This window comes from Oryx dammah, unplaced genomic scaffold, assembly GCF_014754425.2.
Source record: "Oryx dammah isolate SB20612 unplaced genomic scaffold, SCBI_Odam_1.1 HiC_scaffold_16, whole genome shotgun sequence".
NCBI lineage: Eukaryota > Metazoa > Chordata > Mammalia > Artiodactyla > Bovidae > Oryx > Oryx dammah.
Genome location: NW_024070200.1, coordinates 21,648,376 through 21,672,777, shown reverse-complemented (window position 1 = coordinate 21,672,777; position 24,402 = coordinate 21,648,376). Strand labels below are relative to the sequence as shown.

At 39.1% G+C, this 24,402-nt stretch overlaps 1 protein-coding gene across 1 annotated transcript in view; it reads left to right on the top strand.

Moving 5' to 3' along the window:
* Window positions 1–24,402, top strand: part of TTC6 (tetratricopeptide repeat domain 6) — a 205,036-nt gene that overhangs the window by 63,002 nt on the left and 117,632 nt on the right. The window contains exons 5-7 of the mRNA XM_040257100.1: window positions 2,432–2,565; window positions 7,316–7,507; window positions 23,089–23,230. Coding sequence (XP_040113034.1) covers window positions 2,432–2,565; window positions 7,316–7,507; window positions 23,089–23,230 — 468 coding nt within the window. The remainder of the gene's footprint in view (window positions 1–2,431; window positions 2,566–7,315; window positions 7,508–23,088; window positions 23,231–24,402) is intronic.

Genomic DNA, 24,402 nt, shown 5'->3' with positions numbered 1-24,402 from the left:
GTTGTTTTTTTTTTAAAGGATAAGAGTTATGATTTCTGCAGTGTATGCACTGATCTTGGATAAAGATCTGAAATGATTAAATGAATCATTAAAAGAATTGTGTTTGAACCCTTATAAAAAGCAGCCAGTATGTGTTCCCTAAAGGCAAGCCATGGAAGAACAACCTTATTATTATTACTATTATTTTTTGAGAATTACTAGACTGAACAGAAGAAAAGTGTCATTCCTGGGGGTCAACACAAGAGTACCGTGGTGAGGAGCCCAGCACATCAGAAAGCTCAATAAACGTTAGTTATCGTTACTATCCTTTGGATTTCAACAATCTATTTAGCCTCCTGATGACAGTTTTGAAGACAGGACAACAACTTGGTGAACTGCCAGGTGGACTTATGAGTAGTTAGTGAAGGAGGCACAATTAGTCACCGAAGTCCCTAGTGGACTGTCATAGGGTTGTGTCTAATTCAGCATATTTTTTAATAATATGGGTGTGAATATGGAAGACTTACTGATTAGATTTGCAGATAATGTCCAAAATGTGACTGATAATATTTGCTGGCTCAGATGCAATTTAGTTGGGATAAATGTATGTATGATTCTTTCCCTGACTCCACAAACTAAGTGTGTGGCTGTGGGATGGCATGACTTAGAGCAAATGTGGAAAAGGTTTCAGGGTTTTAAGTTATGATTCAGTTTTGTGATAGGAAGATATGTGCAATCATAATGTGCATGGATTGGCAATTGCCCTAAAAGAAGACCATCTTTCTCCTGGTGGATCTGATCACGTGCATGTGCTGTGCCAAGTCACTTCAGTCGTGTCTCACTTTCTGCAAGACTATGGACTGCAGCCCTCCAGGCTCCTCTGTCCATAGCATTCTCCAGGGGTTCTCTGGAGTGGCTTGCCATGCCCTCCTCCAGGGCACCTTTCCAACCCAGAAACTGAACCCACGTCTCTTATGTCTCCTGCATTGGCAGGTGGTTCTTTACCACTAGCGCCACCTGGAAAGCCCTCAGATTTGATCACATCACACCTCAAATATTGTGTTCAGACCTGGGAGTCCAATCCCAGGAGAGATACTGACAAATTGGAGACCATTAGGAAGAAAGTACTCAGGATGACAAAGAAGAGTATTTCAAAAAAATATCATGTGAGGTAGAGTCGGAGGGACTGGGGATGCTTATCGCGACGGGGTGGTGGTGGTGGTGAGGGGGTGGGAGGCAGGAAAGCGGGCCCAGGGAGTCAGCTGTGTTCAAATATTTGTCTGTCACATGGAAGAGAGCCAGATTGTGCCTGTATGATCCCGAGGATTGAATTGAGACTGGTAGATGAAAGTCGTAGGCTCAATAATAATAATAAACAAAAATTGTAACACCTGGAAGAATTTCAAAGATGACACCGAGTCCTCTGTTGCTGATCATGTTCGAATCGGGATGGATGGCCTTTGGTAGAGACGCTGTACAGGAAACCCAGACATGAACTTGATGAGAGATAGAATACCCTATCCTCTGAGTTTTCTCTATTCATCATCATTTCCCTCCCCATTTTCAAGTCAGGACGGATGGCCTTTAGTGGAGACACTATAGAGGAAATTCAAACATGAATTTGGTGGTGAGATGGAATACCCCGTAGTCTGAATTTCCCTTATTCATTATCATTTTCTTATCCAAGACATTGCAATAGCTCTCTCCTTATGACTGCAGCGAGCCCAAACCCTCTACCTAATTTATAAGGACCTCTCTTTACCTGGCCTCCTTCTACTTATTCAGTCATTCTCTGCTTTCCTCAAGGAAAGCCTCCCGGCTTTCTTCCTGAAATCTAGTCTCCAAAAAGTATAGAGCAACCCACAGAGAAAAGTATCTTTAAATGAACTACTGCCATGAATTCTCCAAATTTCCTAAGGAATCTAGGGAAACAACATTCCTAATATCTATAGTGATTAAAAGGCAATTATTTAAGAGACAGAAATGCATTTGACTTTTCCCAAGTAGTCGAAACAGAAAACAGTATAACTGTAAGAAGTATAAATTGCTAAACATTGCTCAAAATAGTTCTATAAAGCATTAAAGTTCATTTTGGCTTGTGCTTTCAAGCAGTCATGACCAATTTTGGGGCTGAAGGTAAGTTTTATTAAAAATACTAATCAAGAAGAGTAGATTTATGAAGGGAAAAATCTTATATTTTTTCTTTAATAGTTTTAAGGTAACAAATAGACTATTATAAATAATTATAGTACTAATATTTTTATTGGTGTGAAGGTATAAAATTATGTGTTATAAAATTTAGGAAAAAATTTAGAGGAAAATATCAACACCTCCTTTAGGATTTATATTCTAAAATATACATAGAAATTAGGAGTTGAAAAATAACATGGAACATCAGATATGAGAGAAAGATCTAACTTTCCTTAACAGCACACTTTATGTTTCTTCCAAGGTGAAATCATCAGAATTGTTGCAAATCAAAGGAAAAGAAGTTAAGCGAAGGCGAAAAAGTAAATTTGGAGTTACACCACAGAGACCAAAAAAGATTTCAAAACCCAAGTGTGATAAAAAACTACCTAAAAAAAAGTAACTTCCTTAGCTATACCAATTTTATTGTCAGAAGAGAAATTATTCAGTAGTACCGATACCTGAAACTGTGTTTGTAAAGGAAGACTAAATGTTTTAGAAATTCACGTATGAGATCCAACTTAAACCTTCTCACAGGAAGAGTTGGTGGCAGCTGGTACAGTAGGATATATATATATTGTAGTCCACGCTTCTTTCTACTTTTTTTTTTTGATCAGTGTACTTAGTAATGACAAAGCAACAGCTAGAATAAAAATAACTCTTTGAGAGACAAAAAAGAATTTAATGTTAGCATGTAAGATTTGATATTTTTGGTCACTGAAGTGCCTAATTTGGATTAACTGCTCATTATATTGGTTAATTTTGTTATGATAAAAGCAACCCCCCACAAAATATCTATAGGACAGTCAATTTGGAAATTTATTTATTTATTTGTTTTTAGTTCTACCAGTTTATTGCTACCAACCTCATGCACACATGCTCAATCATGTAACCGCAGGGACGGCAGCCCTCCAGGCTCCTCTGTCCATGGACTTTTCCAGGCAAGAATACTGGAGTGGCTTGCCATTTCCTTCTCAATTTGGAAATTTAGATGGCCTTACTTTTCTCTACTATAATTTTATATTTCATTCCCACCTCTCACATGCTTTCAGTAGGGTTTCTTATTACACAGGGGTGCAAGCACAATTTTGAATAATAGTGTGTAAATGCAATTTAGGTTTATGGTTTATCTTTTGCCAGTCATCTTGATGAAACGTATTTTCTCCTTATTTTTCCACTAGGTTTTTATGGGTTGGTTTGTTCTAGGTTCTTCTTCATTTAACTCTTTATGGGGGGCTTAAAGAAGCTTTAATTATTAGCTTTTGTTGTTGCTTAGGGCACTGAAAGGTGTGCAGGACATGGAAGACAACCTTTTTATGGCCAGCCTAAACTTTGTAAATGGATAATACTCACAATTTAGTAGCTGAGAGTAGACTCACAGGAAAAGAATTCCAAAGTTTATGAAAGAGTCAAATTGGCATTTAAGTGACCCTGTACATGCCATTGCTTATCTGCATTGCTTTAAGCTCATTTAGTTAGCAAGATTATGTATTAAAACAAATAGTGACAGCAGACAACAAGTATTTTACCTTCAATAAATAGTTACTGTCAGATTATCAATGAAGCAGAAACTTCTTGATTTTTTTTCCCTAAAAAACCTTGCATTTAGTGCATTAGGCAAAGTAGTGTGGCCACACACAGAGGCAGAGTCTTTTCTTTTTTATGTCTTAGTGTTTCAAAGAATGACAAATAGTCCTGTTAAGGGAGAGTGTGCTATAAAAACACACAGCCTTTCTTGAGCATGCCAAAAATATTTGTAGATCTTTTTGATATATATATATATATATATATATATATATATATATAGTACTCTGTTAATTCATTAAAACTGAAATTAGAAACCTCCATTATAAAGAACTGAGAATGTGATGCAGAGGAATAAAAATCTGGTATTTAAAAAGTTTATATGAATAGAAGAGAATTTTGGAAAATCTTTTATTCACTGGTCTTTTTTCCTTAATCAGTTTTTTACCTAACTTTTCTCACCAATGACTAGCTTCCCAATTGAACTTTTTCTTAGGAATTCAGCCATCTCTTGAAAACATAGTGTTTTTTTAGCTCAATAACCAAGGAGATTCACTTGCAGATCTATATTATTAAAAACATGAAGGGAACATAGGAATTCAGATTGGTTCTGATGCTTTAAGTAAAAAAAAAAAAAATCTGTAATCTCAAGAATATTCCACTAGCCAAGACCTGTCCCAGATAGAATGAAGATGTAGGTGAGCGTGACATCAGAACCCACCTTTTTCTCTTTTTCCCAGTCCTTTCTTAGGAACCCTGAGTTTCTTAGGGATCCTCAGCTTCCTGGAGATCCATTTTCACTCCCTGAGTTATATTTCTTTGTCCCAAGCATTTCCAAATGGTTTAGATTTACCTCTCTTTTCCTCTGCCACTTAAACATGTACACATTTTCATATTCTGTTTTTGTTGGGCTGTATACTGTTTTGGAAATGACATAAACTACTCTCTATTAGTGATTCAATAATGTACATGTGATGCCTAGCAATGGGTTAGGTGTTGTGTAGTGCAAATTAGTAATATCAGTAAACATAAGTGAGCATTTCTTGAGAGTTCCAGAGACCAAGTGTTACTGTTATCAATTTTTTTATAAGGTAGGGGTTAAGAATTTTTGCTTTAATTTTGCAGAAGACCTTCAGAGAGGCCAGTAGTAGCATTTCCAAGTGTTAGAACTAGGCTTCTGATGCAGGCCCAGCTAACTATTTATACTATGCTACTATCCAGAATCATGGAATGGTTAGTGGATAGATCTGCATTAACCCATTACATAAAGGGTCAGATTGGGTGGGACAGGAATAGAGCAATGTATGAAAAGATATTTGTAAGAAAGAAAAAGAAAGTAAAGTTTGCAGAGAAATTTGTCCTTGAAGTATTATTTGAAGAATATTTGAAAAAGTGAAAGTGTTGGTCACTCAATCATGTCCAGCTTTTTGCAACCTCTTGGACTGTAGCCCAGCAGCCTCCTCTGTCCATGGGACTCTCCAGGCAAGAATATTGGAGTGGGTAGCAATTCCCTTCTCCAGGGGATCTTCCTGACCCAGGGATTGAACCTGGGTCTCCCACATTGCAGGCAGATTCTTTACTGTCTGAGATACCAGGAAAGCAGATAAAAAGTTAGGAAATATATCTATAACTTAAAGGACTGAGGGGTCTTTCTGGCCCTATGAATTGTCCTGGAGACAGCATCTGCCATATGAGATGGCACATATGCTCTAAATGCATTCATTCCTTTCTTTCTTAAAGCAACTTTATTCAGGATGCACTAATGTTGTAATTCTCATCTTACCGAAGTTGTTATTCTCAACTTACTGAGGTATAATGAAATTAATTGATTTGCTTATTGTCAAGTGATAGCTTTAAACAGGATTTGAACAGAGGCATTCTTAACCGCTATGCTGAAAGTAGGGCCAGATGCTAGGAGCCTTGAAACTTGAGAGAGGAAATTGTTGCATGCAGCAAGCAACAAAAAAAAAACCCCATTGTATTGGGGAGAGGAGTACTTAAAGATCGGTGTGCTAGAATTTTGCAGGATCTTGGAAGGAGGTGGAATAGCAAATGGCAACCCACTCCAATATTCTTGCCTGGAAAATTCCGTGGACAGAGGAACTTGGTGGGCTACAGTCTGTGGGGTCCCAAAGAATCAGATATGACTGGGCAACTGAGCACGCATGCAAGCATGCATGGAAGGGGGAGGAGACAGAGGGTGCAGTGCTGAATCCAAGTGGCAGACTTTGCTCTGCAGGGGAGGTGATAAGGGCGTGGGCTGGAGTGTGGTGGAAGTAAGGGGGAGAAGGAGCACACAGGAAGAGCTCTGTCCAAGGAAGACGCTCAGTTTTTCATTGGCTCAGCAGGTGAAGGGCAGAGACAAAGAAGGCTCCAGTGCTTTGTATGTTGAAGATGAGGAATCTCAGTGAGATAGTGATAGCCGAGATGGGGCTTGGGAACTCAGCACAGAGGGAAGAGTTGAAACACTGAAGAAGATTTTTCCAGTGCAGAAAGAGTAGTTCAACTTTGGAAGCCATACCTAGTTCAGAAGATGGTGAAAGAAAAGCCGGTGACTAAGTCAAGTTGTAATGAATTTGAAAGGTAGATGGAGAGCTGGGATGGTGCAGGCTTAACAAAGCTCAGAGAGGAAGAAGGGCCATCAGTATTGCCAGCTGTGGCTTGGAGGTCCGTAATCTAAAGATTTAAAGTTCATTTGATTTGATGAAAAGGCCATCGTTTGGGTAATGTAAGAGTATAACGTTAGTAGAAGGTGGGGATGGAGTAGTACTGACTAATGGCCGTTTCCTCCTCAGAGGTCATTAATAGGCATTAATAGGAAAGAAATTTGACTCATAGTTAGCAACACTTTTTTTAGATCCAGTGACCACTGACTAATTTTGTGACCTATCCAAAACAAGCCTGCTCCAAAATAAGGCTACTACTACTAATAATAATACCTCCCACATAGTTTAATTATAGAAGTTAGAGATGATGTATATAGATTGCCTGGTACAAAGTCTGGTACGTAATAGGTGGTAAAAAAGGATTTGTTGATTGAATGGCATGGCAAGTGAGAATGGGTGTTAAGAAATTAGATCTTCATGGCCTCTTTTCTGTTTTGGAAAGGCAGGAGAGAAGCAAGTTCTATTAACTGCATAGTGGGAAAGAAGATGCTTTGTTAACTTAGAGAGACCCAGATTTCCACCCATGCTAGTTAATGGATAATGTACTGTGTTGTTGAACTTCTTCAGCGATGTAAGCATTTGAGCAGAGTAGCAATGAAGTAATGTATGATGGCTAAAGGTTATGGTGTCACTGAGTGAGTTGCAGAGTTCAGGAGAGAAGAGATTTGGGTGGGAGTGGAATAATAATAGTTAGCTTTTAGACCTGTTGATTCTGAGATACTTGTAGAAAATACAGGTTGAGATCTTTGGGGGCAGTTGGATATATATGACTAAAGATCTGGTCAATGGCCTGAGGTTGTAATAATAAATTTTTTATGAACCACTGTAATAGTTTTAAATGTGATCTCCCATGTGTAGACGTCTTTTGTACAGCCTGAACTAAACTGACAGTGTAAATATATTTTGTATCTAAAAAAGCAGAAAATGATAAAAAAAAAAATTTCTTATCTCTGTGGCAGAATTCCAGACTACTCCACTTGGACCCTTCACAACCTGTGCACCACCATCCCAGCCAAAGAGCTGCCCGTTGACTTGCGCGTGGCCTCTCGAGTGTATCATACAGCCGACAAGAAAGGCCACAATACTGTGCTTGGAGTATTCGGAACCTCTTTGTTAGATGATCGCTATACAGACGAAGAGCAAAGAGATAGGTGAGAATTCCACTGTTCATTTTGTCTTAAACTAGATTTAAAAGAATTTAGCCAAAGAATTTCTGCCTTTGAGGCTTAGATTCTGAAGACCTGCTTCTGTTCTTGGGCACTAGAAAGGAACAGTTGAGTTTTGGCCCTTTCTGTCCCTTCCCCGTATGTACACAGTCTAGGTCAGTGTCTTCATCTCCTGTTATTGACATGAACCAGAAGGCAAATTTCGTTTAATGGTTTATAGTTCCCAAAGAGGGTCACATGCATGGCCTCATTTGTTCTCTGTAACAACTCGATGGAGTAGAGATGTAGAAATGGACGCTCATAAGAACCAAGCAACTTTGCCTGGCTTATACAACTAAGAACATCACAGATTTGAGAGTTGAAGGCAGTGTTTAGATTTCCTCATCATTGGGCATTCTTGGGTCCAGGGATCATGTACAAAAGTCATATCTACTGGAACCTTTTCCATTTCTCCTCGTGTCTCAGTTTCCTTTGGAATATGAGTATTCTTTTATGGTGAGTATATAACTTATAGCATCCTCAAATTGGGAAAAGAAAAGGGAAGGGGGCTAACATTTACTTAACATGAACTATATATCTTGTACTATGCTCTGTGCTTTGCATTTTTCCTGTTTAAATCTTCAATCATAAGAAGTCATAATTTCCCTTTTATTCATGAAGAAACTTAGGCTTTATAATATCAGATAGCTTAGGAGATCAATCCTGAGATTTCTTTGGAAGGAATGATGCTAAAGCTGAAACTCCAGTACTTTGGCCACCTCATGAGAAGAGTTGACTCATTGGAAAAGACTCTGATGCTGGGAGGGATTGGGGGCAGGAGGAGAAGGGGACGACCGAGGATGAGATGGCTGGATGGCATCACGGACTCGATGGACGTGAGTCTGAGTGAACTCCGGGAGATGGTGATGGACAGGGAGGCCTGGCGTGCTGCAATTCATGGGGTCGCAAAGAGTCGGACACGACTGAGCGACTGAACTGAACTGAACTGAACTACCTCTAAAAATAGTGATTAGAATCCAGATTTGTTTAACCTAATTTTTCTCAAAAATGTTTTTTCATTGTCACCCCCTTAAGAAAGCTTTTAAAACTTTTCCCCACCCTAATTTCCCCTCTGCATTAAATTATAATGCTCTAGATATATTGTATTTCTGTCTATGGTACTGTGTGTGTATCTGTACCTTATACATAGAAAGAGTAAACTTTTATCATCCCCCGCCCTCCTCAGCCACTAATTTTCACTCCCTTGAGGGTGATATCACCTGCATACAGGGAATGCATACTCTAAAGTCTCTTGTCTTTCAAAAGAGCTGGTAGGAATCCTGAATTGAATTGAAATTGAATTGAAGTTGCTCAGTCGTGTCTGACTCTTGGCGACCCCATGGGCTGTAGCCTATCAGGCTCCTCCTTCCTTGGGATTCTCCAGGCAAGAGTACTGGAGTAGGTTGCCATTTCCTTCTCCAGGGGATCTTCCCGACCCAGGGATCGAACCCGGGTCTCCCACATTCCAGGCAGACGCTTTAACCTCTGAGCCACCGGGGAAGCCCTGAAAGATCATCTCTAATGCATTCTTTTTGCATTAATTTTTTTTATTGGAGGATAATTGCTTTACAATTTTGTGATGGTCTCTGCTGTACATCAACATGAATCAGTCATAATTACAAGTATATCTCCTCCCTGTTGAGCCTCCCTCTGCCGCCCACTCCACCCCTCTAGGTTGTCACAGAGCAGCAGGCTGGGCACGCTGTATGTTTGTAAAATACTAAAATATTAAATATTAAGTTAAATTTAAATAGATATGTTCTTAGTGTTATATTTTAACTAATCTAGATATGAGGATCATATTTTAAAGATCACTTTTAATTTTACTATTAAAAAAATTATTAGTAACTTATTCTCATATGCTTTATTCTGATCCAGTTTCCTCAAACTTTACTTTTAGTCAAGATTGTAACACCTTACTGCCTTCTTTTAAGATTTAAAGTCATCTGATTTCCCTGCATTTAGTAATCACAGTGCTATTCAATATAAATTCCCCAAGGAAGGTCATTCGCATGTTTGTTTTCTGTGTAGGCAAAATTATTTTTTAAAAAAGATTTATGTATTATTCATAATTTTATGAATAAAATTTTATGTGAAGATTTTGGAAATTTCAAAATTGCTCCAGTTTCTCTGATAGATAATAGCAGTTCTATATAACTTCTTTGAAATGTCTTTTAAAAGCCTAAAGCAGAGTGGACATAAAGACATAAACATAGTCTAGTAGTTACAACTAGAGAGTAGTAGATACAATGAGACAACTATATTGAATCATTTCCATTGGGACTCTGCAAGCTAAGCATCCTTTTTTGAGGACTCACAGCTTATATTATTCATGCGAAGTGTTACAAATACTTTCTTTCCAATTCTAAATTTTTTTTTCCTCAAGCAGATCTCACTTTCTTTTTTCCCGGAGAGTCAATAAATGTTCTATTTGATGATGATAATTCTTGGCAATTTGTTCCTAAGTACCAAATAAGAAGTTAATTTAAGTACTGAATATTTAATTCTCTGGCATCCATTTCTTGAGGATTATCTTGCTAAACATAGCTTAACCTTTTCAAAATATATCTGTCTGCTGAGCCTACAAGTTCAGAGATATGTATATTTTTTTCTGCACTAATAAGTTGTCTCAAGAAAGGTAATTGTGAACACCAAATGAATACCTTTTTTCACTTGGTGGCTTTTTGGTTTTTCTGTGCAGGGAACAGTTAACCACAAAGCATAACACTTGTGGTTATATAGTTTAATGCTTTCTTAATTTTGCACATAGTAATTGTCATTTGTGGGAAACACCAAGGATACTTTAATGAGATAGTGTGGGTACATAAGTTTAGTTAAAATAGCAATCTACTGTTCAAGCTTGTTTATTTTGTTAAATAACAATTTTGATGAGAACTATAAAAATACTCCATATTGATCATACTTTTACATTTAGAAGTTTCTGTATTATAAAGAGAAGTTTATAGACATCTAAGAATTAGGATTCTTAGCATGAAATTTTAGTGAATAGCATGGAATTTTGGTGAAAAGCCTTGTGAACATTTCTCTGTATACATGAATTTAAACCATAGATGGCATTCTATAGACTGATATTTTTCATTCAAGGTTATGTGTGAACATTTAAATTATTCCATAATATTTGCTAACTTAACCAATCTGTAGCTTAAGAAAATTCCTTGGTATGGAATTACTTATTAAATTTTTTGGTTTAAAAATTTTGATGCATATTGCTGAAATTCTCTCTGGAAAAGTTATACCATCTTATATCCCTACCAACAATTTATGGCATTGTTCATTTCCTTTCAATCTGACCAAACTATTAATTGTCAATTTTCATGATTTTTTTCCCTAATCTGATATAGAAAAAAATATCTCTTTATTTCTTTTATTCATTTCTAATAAGATTGAACATATTTTTAGATGTCTCTTGGTTATTTGTTTTTATCCTTTTGAGAATTACCAATTTATCTTCTGTTATCATTCATCTTTTTCTTATTGATTTATAAGTGATCTTTCTATATTAAAGATTTTAATTATTTGTCATATTAATGAAGACCTTAAAAAATTTTGTTGTTTGCTTTCAGTTTTGTTTATGCTGCTTTATGCCATACAAAAGTTTTTACACTAATACAGAAGTAGTGAAAACGGGCAATAGTTTCCTTTATGTGTTTCTAGTCTTGGTGTCATTCTTAGAAAGGGCTTTGCTACACTTAAATTTAAATATATTTTTCATATTTTCATCAAGTAATTTTATTGCTTTCTTTAAAAAATTTTAATCTTTGATCCATCTTTAATTAATTTGATAAGATGAAGCATTATTGTTTCCTTCCCATATGACTAATTAATTGCACAATAAGTTTATTTTTTCAATAAATCCTCTTTTTCTCACTAATTTGAAATGCCAGCTTTTCATACCTTAAATTGCAATGTGTTTATAGACTTACATTCTATTTTAGTGAGTTTTCTGTGTAAAATTGCATGTATATTTTGTTGACCCACCATCAAGAAAGAGAGAATGGGTGGCAAAAATGCTGTCAATAAACATTGACTGACCCTCTCAAGTCAGGTATCCCTCTTAGCCAGCTTACATGCTTAGATTAGAGATCCCAAATTTAGCCCTCAACTGAACTTCAAATTACAAGAGAAATTTCTAGTCATATTTTAGAAAAACATGTGTAGATGGTTAGTTCTATGCATTAAAATAGCAGTCATGACTACCACAAGAAAGATTGGAAAAGCAGAGGTTAAATGTCAGAAATCAAAGTTTAATTTCATTTGTTATTTTGCTATAAAATAATAATAAAAATACAAATATGCAATAAAATACAAAAAAGGACAACAATTACTCAAGATCTTGCCATCCAGAGATAATACTTTTCTTAATTATATGATTCTGGACTTTGTTGTTTGCAAATAAATCATATGGAACAAAACTTGGGTAATGCTATGTAAATAATGTTTTGTAACCTGATTTTTAAAGCTTATTATGCCATAATTATCTTTCTATGTCATGAAATACAGGCCTGAATAGTCATTTAAATTGATCATTTAAAAAAGTTTTTAAACTTACTGTGTGGCAGGCTTTGAGTTAGGCACTAAGTAAGCATCTGTGAGCAGAGAAGGCAATGGCACCCCACTCCAGTACTCTTGCCTGGAAAATCCCATGGACGGAGGAGCCTGGTAGGCTGCAGTCCATGGGGTCGCTGAGGGTCGGACACGACTGATCGACTTCACTTTCACTTTTCACTTTCATGCATTGGAGAAGGAAATGGCAACCCACTCCAGTGTTCTTGCCTGGAGAATCCCAGGGATGGGGGAGCCTGGTGGGCTGCTGTCTCTGGGGTTGCACAGAGTTGGACACGACTGAAGTGACTTAGCAGCAGCAGCAGCAAGCATCTGTGAGGAGCTTCCCTGGTGGCTCAGATGGTAAAGAACCTGCCTGTGGTGCAAGAGACCCAGGTTCGATCCCTGGGTTGGGAAGATCCCCTGGAAAAGGGAATGGCTACCTACTCCAGTATTCTTGCCTGGAGAAGTCAATGGACAGAGGAGCCTGGAAGGCTACAACCTACGGGGTTGCAAACAACTTGAGTGACTGACAGAGTTAAGAATCTGTGAACACAAGAAACAATCTCTGCCCACAGGGAATTTGGAGATTAGCAGAGAAGACAGGTGGTGAATTAATTATTGTGAGTTTGACAGTTAATATGCAGATGGGCAGTATATAGAAGCATGTTTTCAATTATCTGTGGAAGATTGAGCAAATGATACTTGAAATCTAGGAATAATGAACAGAAGATAGCTAGGAAGAGGGGAAAGAATTTTTTTAGTTTCTTGCTACTCCAAAGTATAGTTCACAGACTAGCAGCATCACCATCACCCAGAAGTTTGTTAAAAATACAGATGACGTGTATGCAAGCTGAAGTCTGAGAGTCTGTGCTGTGGACAGTTGTAACCCATGTGAGAATTAGAAAGATGTCCATCAGTAGAGCAGTGATATCATTGATTCTGGAGAGGACACAAGGGTCAAGATTATGTAGGACTTACAGATGTTCTCGGTGTGTATGTGAGAGCATGTGTGTGCGGACCTGGGGTAGAGATTGTTATTCACAGTGTGTTGAGAAGCCACTGATAGGATTATTTGAGGAAGAATGACATGATCAGATTTGCTTTAAGATAGCACAATCCTCATCATGACTTCTCAGTAGCACCTAGCACAGTTGATCACGTGCTCTTCCTTACAACACCTTTATCCCTTGGCCTTCAGGACTGCAGTCTCTCTTGATTCCTGCCTCCTTTGCTATGTCTTCTTAGCCTCCCTTGCTGGTATTTCCTCATCTCTTGACTTCAAAGCACTGGAGTGCCCAAAGCTTATCCTTGGATCTATTTTCTCTTCTGCCTGTACTCTCACAGTTCAGTTCAGTCGCTCAGTCGTGTCCGACTCTTTGCGACCCCATGAATCGCAGCACGCCACACCTCCCTGTTCATCACCATCTCCCGGAGTTCACTCAGACTCATGTCCATCGAGTCAGTGATGCCATCCAGCCATCTCATCCTCTGTCGTCCCCTTCTCCTCCTGCCCCCAACCCCTCCCAGCATCAGTCTTTTCCAATGAGTCAACTCTTCTCATGAGGTGGCCAAAGTACTGGAGTTTCAGCTTCAGCATCATTCCTTCCAAAGAAATCCCAGGCTTGATCTCCTTCAGAATGGACTGGTTGGATCTCCTTGCAGTCCAAAGGACTCTCAAGAGTCTTCTCCAACACCACAGTTCAAAAGCATCAATTCTTCGGCGGTCAGCCTTCTTCACAGTCCAACTCTCAAGGTGATTTTATTCAGGACCATAGCTTTACATATGATCTATATGCTATAACTATTATTAATTAAAATAAATGATTAAAGACTATAATTGTCCTTATAATAACTAAAAGCTGGAAAAAACTTAAGTGTCCAACAATGGAAGACTTTTTATAGTGCATCCAATGATGGGATGTATTAGAATTGTGGCAAAGAATAAGTTAGAGCTCTGCATACTGAGAGGAGTTAGAACCCAGTATATAAACAGATATGTGATTATGCACAAACAGATTTTTAGCATGGAGGAAAATTCAGGAAACTGTTAACTGTGATCCTTCTATTTTCCTTTTATATTTTACACCAAATTGATAAAAAGTGAAATTATACTTCATCTTATTTTTGCTTTATTTATATGATATATGAAAGTGAAAGTCGCTCAGTCGTGTCCAACTCTTTGGGACCCCATGGACTATACAGTCCATGGAATTCTCCAGGCCAGAATATTGGAGTGGGTAGCCTTTCCCTTCTCCAGGGGATCTTCCCAACCCAGAGATCGAACCCAGGTCTCCTGCATTGTAGGCGGATCCTTTACCAGCTGAGCTTCAAGGGAATATATTTGTCCTTTAATTTTTAATTTTTTCTAAGTTGTTTCCCTTGTAGATTGGATAGTATTGAATATTAGTTAAGCAAATCAGAAATTAATTTTCTTATAGTAGGCTGGATCATCTCATATTCATTTATCGTCATATCAGATACACTTGGTAGTATTCTTGAAAGGTGTTGGAGGTGGGAGAGTACAGGATTGAAAGATTTTGCATCTATGGTTTTCATCTGTGATTGTTAAAACTGTTGTACTAGAAGCCGACCTTTTCCTACTGAGTTTTCTATGTGGAAAGATTATTCTTGGCTTTTTTTTCTGTGCATGTACATATATTACTTATACATACATTTTACAGAAAAGACATTAAAGATGTTATCTTAACATTTATAATCCTTCGAGGATTTTAATTTTAAAACTGAAGGGCAGACATATGAGTAATTATTTTGACTTATTATCTTTACTACTTACAGCTTACAAATCAACTGTATAAAATGTACTTCCATCAGGAAGATTTTATCTGGCCCCCCATCTTGAGTAGGGTAGCAATATCTGAAGTGGAAAACAGAATATTATCTAGTAGAAAGTCTATTGAGGTACATTAATTGCATAATTTATTTTTAACCACCACTCTATGCAGTAGATGAAATCATTCTGTTTCCCAAATGGAGAAAAGGAGGTTCAGAGATTGACCAGTTCATATTTATAGAGCTGGTGAAAGCTGGGACTCAGACCCAAGTCGCTCTGATCCTAAATGTGGTTTCCAATATATCACACTGTTTTTTTAAATTAATTTTCATTGTTGACTTACAATGTTGTGTTAGTTTCTGCTTAGTTCCCCTGGCCCAGGATCGAACCCGTGCTCCCTGCATTGGGAGTGCAGAGTCTTAACCACTGGACCACCAGGGATTTATTTATGTATATATTCACACACACACACATATATATGTATATATAAGTTCACTGTTTTGTGACCTTATAAAAATTCCTCTTATTTTTTCTATGTTTCAATTCCAAATACTGATTCTTACCTCGTTTTCAGAACCAATCCTGATATAAACTAGGAAGGATCATATTTTACTCACCCTTGATGCTTTGTATTTGGTCTGTTATGACCCAATTTCGAAAGTAGGGTTTATGCTTATTCGGGTGGGGATTTTGTCTTGTATCGTTTGTTCCTTCTTAGGAACTGAAGTTCTGTCTCTGAGTCCTGGGCCAAAGCTGGGGCCTTGCTCACTGAGGGGACTTTTCTGATATTAATTGCTCAGTTATTGAAAGCTCTCACCGAATACCGCCCGTATTGGTACTCCGTGTCACTGCTTGCTCCCGCCCCACACTAGAATGTGCCCTCATCCCATTTAGACCTTTCCAGTGCCACCTGCAGTGCTGTGGTCTGCAGCTCTGCATCTGGGATAGTCTGTTTTGTCTTCCGCTCCACATGGCCTTCCAGTGTGGGTATCTGGGACTGACTTTCCCCACCATCCCCATGTCTTGCATTGTCTGCCATTCATTCCTCGGTGATCAGGTCAATCCTGACCTGGCCTACCCCCCACCCCTTACTTGGCTTTGTTCCTTGCTACATAATCCAGACAATGACTCAAGGTATTATACCAAAGAATATAAGACCTAAGCCCCATTTGAGGTCTCGCTGGTGATGTGTGTGACAGAAGCACATATATAAGAGCTGTAAGAGACCTTGCCCTTGCCCTTGTCTAACCATCTCATGTTATAGGTGAGGAAACAGAGGCAGAATTTTGCACCCCAATCACAGTAGGTGGCAGTTAGGACTAGCATCAACAGTAACCTCGTTTAGATTTTTGTTAATTCATTTTCAACAAGTAGCCCCGATACCTAAGTAAGCCTTAAGCATACTTTAAACAATAAGTTGGGATGACAAGTTTATGTTAGTACACATTATAAATATTTGATAAGATTAGTATATTTTTATTTTTATATGGAAACGCCAAAAAATTTATTTGGAAATTTGCCTGATTTCATATCTGCCAACATCTAGTAGCTCAGCTGGTAAAGAATCTGCCTGCAATGCAGGAGACCTCAGTTCAATTCCTGAGTTGGGAAGATCCACTGGAGAAGGGATAGGCTACCCACTCCAGAGTTCTTGGGCTTCCCTGGTGGCTCAGCTGGTAAAAAATCCACCTGCAATGCGGGAGACCTGGGTTCAATCCCTGGGCTGGGAAGATCCCCTGGAGAAAGGAATGGCTACCCACTCTAGTATTCTGGCCTGGAGAATTCTATGGACTGTATAGTCCATGGGGTCACACTCCATGGAGTCGCAGAGTCGACACAACTGAGCGACTTTCACACAAAAATGTCTGAAAGCAAAGCAATGTCAATCCACCAGATGTCACTGTTTGCATGTAGCAATGAAGTTACAATGATTAAAATAACATTCCCCCCTCCCTAATTATATTTGTATAAAAGATTCTGCATAGTTATACTCTTACTCTTCTTTGGCTTATTCTTCTTTAGATTTATTATTTTATTGAAGACTATGATTCCTGAATTTTTTAAAGTATCGAAAATATTCATTATCTCTGCTATAGATTTTAAAGACTTTACTAAGCAAAATTATTTGTAGATTAGTATCTTCAAGAAGGTGAGCTCTTAAAGTCTTTTCTAGACCTAGAAGTTTGCTTTTGAAACAACATTCTTTTAAGTTACTGTTTTCTAAGTTGTCGATTGTGACCCAGTAAGTGGATTGTGCGATCAACTTAATGGCTTGCTATGAGCCCCTTAAAGAAATGGTGTTTGGGATAGAATATTGCATGTAAGTATTACTTTGACAAAACTTTTTGCATGAACGCTCAAACTATCCATCTCTGAGTTGCATAAAAATGGCTGTGAGCTTTATCCTGTGAATGCTCCCCAGGCTTAGTACCCCAAGGAGCACAATGAATTTTCTGAGGAAGGGGTGGGGAGGATGCGATGTGTAACTTCTCCGTTGTTAGAGTCACACCAGGGAGGGTAGGAGGGTTGCTGGAGGGAGAACCCTCCATGCGTCACAGGATGAAGCCCACAGTCACTTTCATGTAAGTCATAAAAGATGTGGGTGAAGATTTTTAAGAGTGCTCACAGCCCTAGAGCACATGTTCTCCAAACTTCTTCTAACTTGTAGTAAGAACCCTATTTTATATCTCTGGCCCTTGGGAGATCAGTGTTGACTGGGAACGAGGTTTAACTCGCTCTGAGATGGGCTTGTTTGCTTCATTCAGTCCTCTCAGTCATAATAACAAAAATGACTGTAATATCAACCACTCAATGTATTTTTCTGAACTTTGTGCCAATTTGTTACATATATTATTTTTAAGCATTAGATGCTGAAAGATCCCATCACTGTTGCTCTTCACAGATGAGGAAGCGGAGCCTTAAGAAGGAAAAATGACTTACCCAACACAGCACATCAAGGGGCCAAAATAAAGCTAAAATCCTGGTTTTTAACTTCATTCCAAAGGCTAGCTCTTCTCACTATGCTTTTTAGGCTTTTCCTGACGATAAAGACCACCTGCAGTGTTTAAGTGATCTTGGTCTCTATTCCAAACCAACTGAACTAGAATCTCCAGAGGAAGTATCTGGGGAGCTATAGATCTGACAAGCATCCCAGAATATTCTTACCATCAGACTGCTGGGAAAGGCTGCAGTGCATCAGTGCTTCTCAGACTTCATTGTGCAGCAGAATTAACTGTAGGGCGGGTTAAAACACAGAAGGCTGGGCTGCTCCCCAGACCTTCTGATGGGACTCAAGAATTTTAATTTCTAACAAGTTCCTGTGTGGTGCTAATGATGCTGGTTAGGGAATACACCTTGAGAATCAGTGTAGTACATCATGCCAACCCATTATTCTCAGTTTCTCAGGACACGGTCTGGACTGGCTTTGGCTGTGGGATTTTTCAAGCACAGTGTTAAACAATATGTATTCAGTATATCTACTGTATTCATGGGAGATAGGAAATGAATAAGAATCAGTCTTCCCCAACCCCAACTAGCCTGTAATCTGCTGTGAAAAACACACAGAACAAAATACAGCATATTCTGTAATGAAATCGCAGATCAAATGCACCAGGAAACTAGGGAGGCAAAGATGAATTTTTGCTGGGCAGAGGGACATTTGTAAAGGCGCCATGGAACAGTTGAGGCTTGAGTCGTCTTTTCAGTGTTTTCAGAGCTGCCTTGTATTGAAGGTATTGTAGTTCAGTTTCCCCGTCTCTCCTGTAACAGCTGGGTGTAGAGGAGGGAAGTAGAATTGGTAAAGCAGGTGATGCCCAGGTGTGGAGGACCCTAACGGCCAAGCCAGGAGCTTGTGTGTGTGTGTAGTCATTAAAGTATTTGGAAGAGGGTAACTGACAATAGCTTTGGTACAAGTCTGTAGCATGGATTAGAGGAGGGAAAGTTTGGAAGTGAGGGACAGCAAAGATGTTATCACAGGACTCAGTTGAGAGAAGAATGCAACAGGGTGGAGAGACACTGGAGGGAGAAGAGTCAGGACTAGTGGTTACTGCTGGGATGAGGGAGAGGTTGGAGATGAAGAGAGTTTCAGTCTGAACCACTGAGATAGTGGTGATCTCCAAAGGGAGGATCTCTCAAAAGGATTGGTTCTTTTCTCTGGAAATTAAGAAGGAAGCAGGGAAAATTCAGACAAAAATTTCAAAGCAAATGATTTATTTTTGTCAGGCAGGAATAGCTGCTAACCTTGGGTACCCTTTCCGCTAAGATCTCCAGTTCATATCTACCAGAACTAGCTATGAACTCTAAAATGTCCAATGACCTCTCTCACTTTCCTTCCAACCAACCAGAATTTTTTTTTTGATGATATGAAAAGACAGTAATATGTAAATGATCCTGACCATTTTGTTTTTGGCTTCAATTCAGTTCAGTTCAGTTGCTCAGTCATGTCCAACTCTTTATGACCTCGTGGACTGCAGCACACCAGGCTTCCCTTTCCATCGCCAACTCCCGGAGTTCACTCAAACTCATGTCCATTGAGTCAGTGATGCCATCCAGCCATCTCATCCTCTGTCATCCCCTTCTCCTCCTGCCTTCAATCTTTCCCAGCATGAGGGTCTTTTCAAATGAGTTCAGTTTTTCACATCAGGTGGCCAAAGTATTTGAGTTTCAGTGTTTAGCATCTGTCCTTCCAATGAATACTCAGGACTGATTTCCTTTAGGATGGACTAGTTGGACCTCCTTGCTGTCCAATGGATTCTCAAGAGTCTTCTCCAACACCACAGTTCAAAAGCATCAATTCTTTGGTGCTCAGGTTTCTTTATAGTCCAACTCTGGAAAAACCATAGCTTTGACTAGTTGGACCTTTGTTGGCAAACTAATATCTCTGCTTTTTAATATGCTGTCTTGGTTGGTCATAACTTTTCTTCCAAGGAGCAAGCATCTTTTAATTTCATGGCTGCAGTCACCAGCTACAGTGATTTTGGAGCCCAGAAAAATAAAGTCTGTCACTGTTTCTGCTCTTTCCCCATCTATTTGCCATGAAATGATGGGACCAGATGCCATGATCTTAGTTTTCTGAGCTTTAAGCCAACTTTTTCACTCTCCTCTTTCACTTTCATCAAGAGGCTCTTTAGTTCTTCTTTGCTTTCTGCCATAAGGGTGGTATCATCTGCATATCTGAGGTTATTGATATTTCTCCCAGCAATCTTGATTCCAGCTTGTGCTTCCTCCAGCCCAGCGTTTCTCATGATGTACTCTGCATAGAAGTTAAATAACCAGGGTGATAATATACAGCCTTGACATACTTGTTTCCCAATTTGGAACCAGTCTGTTGTTCCATGTCCAGTTCTAACTGCATACAGATTTCTTAAGAGGCAGGTCAGGTGGTCTGGTATTCCCATCTCTTTAATAATTTTCCAGAGTTGTTGTGGTCCACACAGTCAAAAGCTTTGGCTTAGGGCCAGATAAAAATATAGCAGTGCCTCAAGGTAGCTTCTTAAGTCACCCCTCTCCTCCCTGCTCGTCATGTATGTACTCTCTTGGCTCGTTACTCTAGACAATGCAATATCCCGTTCTTGTTTTTGCTGGATATATCAGTGAGGATCCAGTTGCAAAAAACAGAAACATTTTTAGCTATTTTAAGCATAAAGGAATCTGCTAACGGGAATATGATGCTTGTAAAATCAATGGAAAGATTGGAAGAATGGGCTCTAGGCAGTCTGAACTTTCCAGAGATGACTCATACAGCATGTTTAACTGGCTTCCATGCCTGCTGCTCCTTCTGGTAGTGTCAGGAAGGTGGGAAAGCTGGAGGCCAACCTTGGCAACATACCACTTTAGCTGAGACTCAGCGATTGTGTGGCCTCTCCTGCCACAGCTTTTGACTCTGGAGCTATGCCATGTCTGTTTGAAACATTCACTGGCAAAAAAGCCTACCCACAAAAGACGTAACCGGAAGGCTGCTACAGAAGAACTCAGTGTTGCCACGACTGCTTGCCAGGCTTCTTCTAGATTGTATGTGAGTGCATCTGGTTAGTAGATCCTAAGACACATCTCAGACACTGGCTGCAGGAGAGTCGTCACCTCTCCATCCTCAGCAGTTTGGGAAAGCATATTGGATTGGATGTCGAATGACAGTGTGTTATAAGCCACTGTGCTGGGAGTTGAGCTTTACCTTCTCTTTGAATTCAGATATTTAACTGGGTGAGATAGGATGCTTTTTTCCCCATGAACCTAGTTTGGCAAAGCCCTGTCTTCTCCAGCCTAGCTTTGGGTGGGCCTGATTTTTAAGAGCTGGTTTGATATGATAGAATCTGAGGATTTCAGCATATTGTTAAGTGCAGTCAGTTTGGTATGTGTGTGCTTGGATTTCATATTTGGTGGCTCTAAAGTGATTGTCTGTTCAGGTAATGGTATACCAAAATGTTTGAGGGAACATTGGCTCTACTTTCAAGTGAAATTGAAATATGGCTATAGTCAGTGTAGTTCCACTTTATACTCATGTTATATATTTTGTACAGTGTTATGAAATTAAAAGACGCTTACTCCTTGGAAGAAAAGTTATGACCAACCTAGATAGCATATTCAAAAGCAGAGACATTACTTTGCCGACTAAGGTCCGTCTAGTCAAGGCTATGGTTTTTCCTGTGGTCATGTATGGATGTGAGAGTTGGACTGTGAAGAAGGCTGAGTGCCGAAGAATTGACGCTTTTGAACTGTGGTGTTGGAGAAGACTCTTGACAGTCCCTTGGACTGCAAGGAGATCCAACCAGTCCATTCTGAAGGAGATCAACCCTGGGATTTCTTTGGAAGGAATGATGCTAAAGCTGAAACTCCAGTACTTTGGCCACCTCATGCGAAGAGTTGACTCATTGGAGAAGACTTTGATGCTGGGAGGGATTGGGGGCAGGAGGAGAAGGGGACGACAGAGGATGAGATGGCTGGATGGCATCACTGACTCGATGGACATGAATCTGAGTGAACTCTGGGAGTTGGTGATGGACAGGGAGGCCTGGCGTGCTGCGATTCGTGGGGTCACAAAGAGTCGGATACAACTGAGCAACTGAACTGAACTGATAATACAAAAATTAATGTTATTTCAAGCCATCTATGTCAGTCATTAATGACACATTTTGCCTTCAGATTTTGATTTACCTCATCTCTTGGTTTAATTCAGGCTTTTGTTGATAAGTTTTAAACCTCCTAGGTATATTCTTCTTATGTATATATAGTTAGTTGTTGTTAAGTTGCTAAGTTGTGCCTGACACTTTTGCGACCCCATGGACTGTAGTCTACCAGCCTCCTCTGTCCATAGGATTCTCCAGGCAAGGTTACTGGAGTGTATTGTCATTTATTTCTCCAAGGGATCTTCCCAACCCAAGGATCAAGCCCACATTTCCTGCACTGGCAGGCAGATTTTTTACCTTTTGAGCTACAGGGAAGACATTCTGAGCCACTAAGGACGTCCTATATATTGTTGGTACCCAGAAGTAAAGACCTAATGCCATAACAGTGTTTTGTTCATCCTGGCGAGATATGAATCAAAAAGGAAAAACCTTAATGTGAGCAGGCAGTTCTGCTTAGGGTGATGCTTTGCCTTGGGCTAAGAAATGAAACCATTTCCCATGAGCTTGGAGTGGGGAGCAGGTTAGGAATCAAGGTAGAGAACTTTTTTACCTCTGTTGTAATGAGACTTTCGTAGAGTGAATTTATTATTATATTATAAAACAAAGCCACCAAAAGGTTACTACTAAAGTACATTCAGAAGCAAACATAAATTATTTTTCAATTATTCCCCATTTTGAATTATCTGACTTCTGCATAATATCTATTTAGCAAAATGCATGCATGCATGTGCTCTCAGTTGTGTCCGACTGACTGTGACCCCATGGACTATAGCCTGTCAGGCTCCTCTGTCCATGGATTTCTCCAGGCAAAAATTCTGGAGTGAGTAGCCATTCCCATCTCCAGGGGAGCTTCCTGACCCAAGAATCAAACCTGCATCTCTTGTGTCTTCTGCATTGGCAGGTTGATTCTTTACCAGCTGAGCCACCGGTGAAGTCTCATTTAGTGTAGATATCAAATGTCAATGTGTTTATTTCATAGAGATATAAAATGAGAATAAATACCTGTTGCTTTATCAATGACTTAAAAAAATTTTTTTTTCACACTGTAGAATACTGCATGGAGCTCCTGTTATGGATGTTAGTCAAGAACATGCTGCTGTCATTCCACCAAGACCAGAGATACTGCCTGAACTGATACCAGGAACTGGCCAGAGTGCTCACAAACCACAGTTACAACTCTTAGGAGAGGAAGTAAGAGCTTCCTTTAATATTAGTTTTCTCTATCTCATAGACTCTCAAACTTTTTGGCTTCAGGACCCTTTTTTATGTCCTTAAAAATTATTGAGGACTTCAATAATTATTTATGTGGCTTGTATCTATTGACATTTGCAATGCTGGAAGTTAAAACTGGGAAAATGCTAAAGTGTTTATTTTCTAAATGCAAAATAACAGTACTAAAATAATATATGTTAACATGCTATATTTTTTATGAAAAATAGTTATTTTTTTTAAAACAAAGAAGTAGTATAAAATTGGAATTGTATTTTTTGCAAATCTCTAATGCTTGGCTTAATAGATGACAGCTGGATTCTTATGCTTGCTTCTGCATTCAATTTTGCGATAAGTTGTTTTGACTGAACTATATGAGAAAAATTCTGGCTTCATGCAGATATGTAGTTGAAAAAGGAGAGATTATTTTAATAGCCTTTAAACGTAATTATGGATATTCTTGTTTGATAATGTGCTTCCTAGGTGGCACAGTTGGTAAAGAACCTGCCTGCCAATGCAGGAGACATAAGAGACGTGGGTTTGAGCTCTAGGTTGGGAAGATCCTCTGGAGGAGGAAATGGCAGCCCGCTCCAGTATTTTGCCTGGAGAATTCGAAGGACGGAGGAGCCTTGGAGACTACGGTCCATGGGGTCGCAGAGTCGTACATGACTGAAGCGACTTAACACACACGCAAGAGGTAGTTTCTTGAGGCTTAGCTGTGAGACTTCCACTTCTGTGAATGATGCAGTGGGAGTTCTTTTTACTATTGTTCCTGCGAAGTGCAAGTAAAAGCCGGGTGTTACAATCAGGATAGATCTGGAAGGTGGAGAGACTGAGACTCTAACTAGGAACTTCGGGATCCAAGAAATGACACTGTGGCAAGTTAGTTCCTTGAGTTTCCTTTTTTTGCCTCGTATATCCTTTGATAAATCCTTTTTATAATTTCAAGTTAAAAAAACCTGGTAACCTGGAAAGAAAATTAGGTAAAGACACAAAGAAGTCCAAACAAAGCCTACTCTTTTTAGCCAAAGAACCAGGAAAGGGGCAGCCTAGCATGACAGATTTTTTAAACAACAGCTACCCATGGCATCTGGTCCCATCACTTCATGGGAAATAGATGGGGAAACAGTGGAAACAATGTCAGACTTTATTTG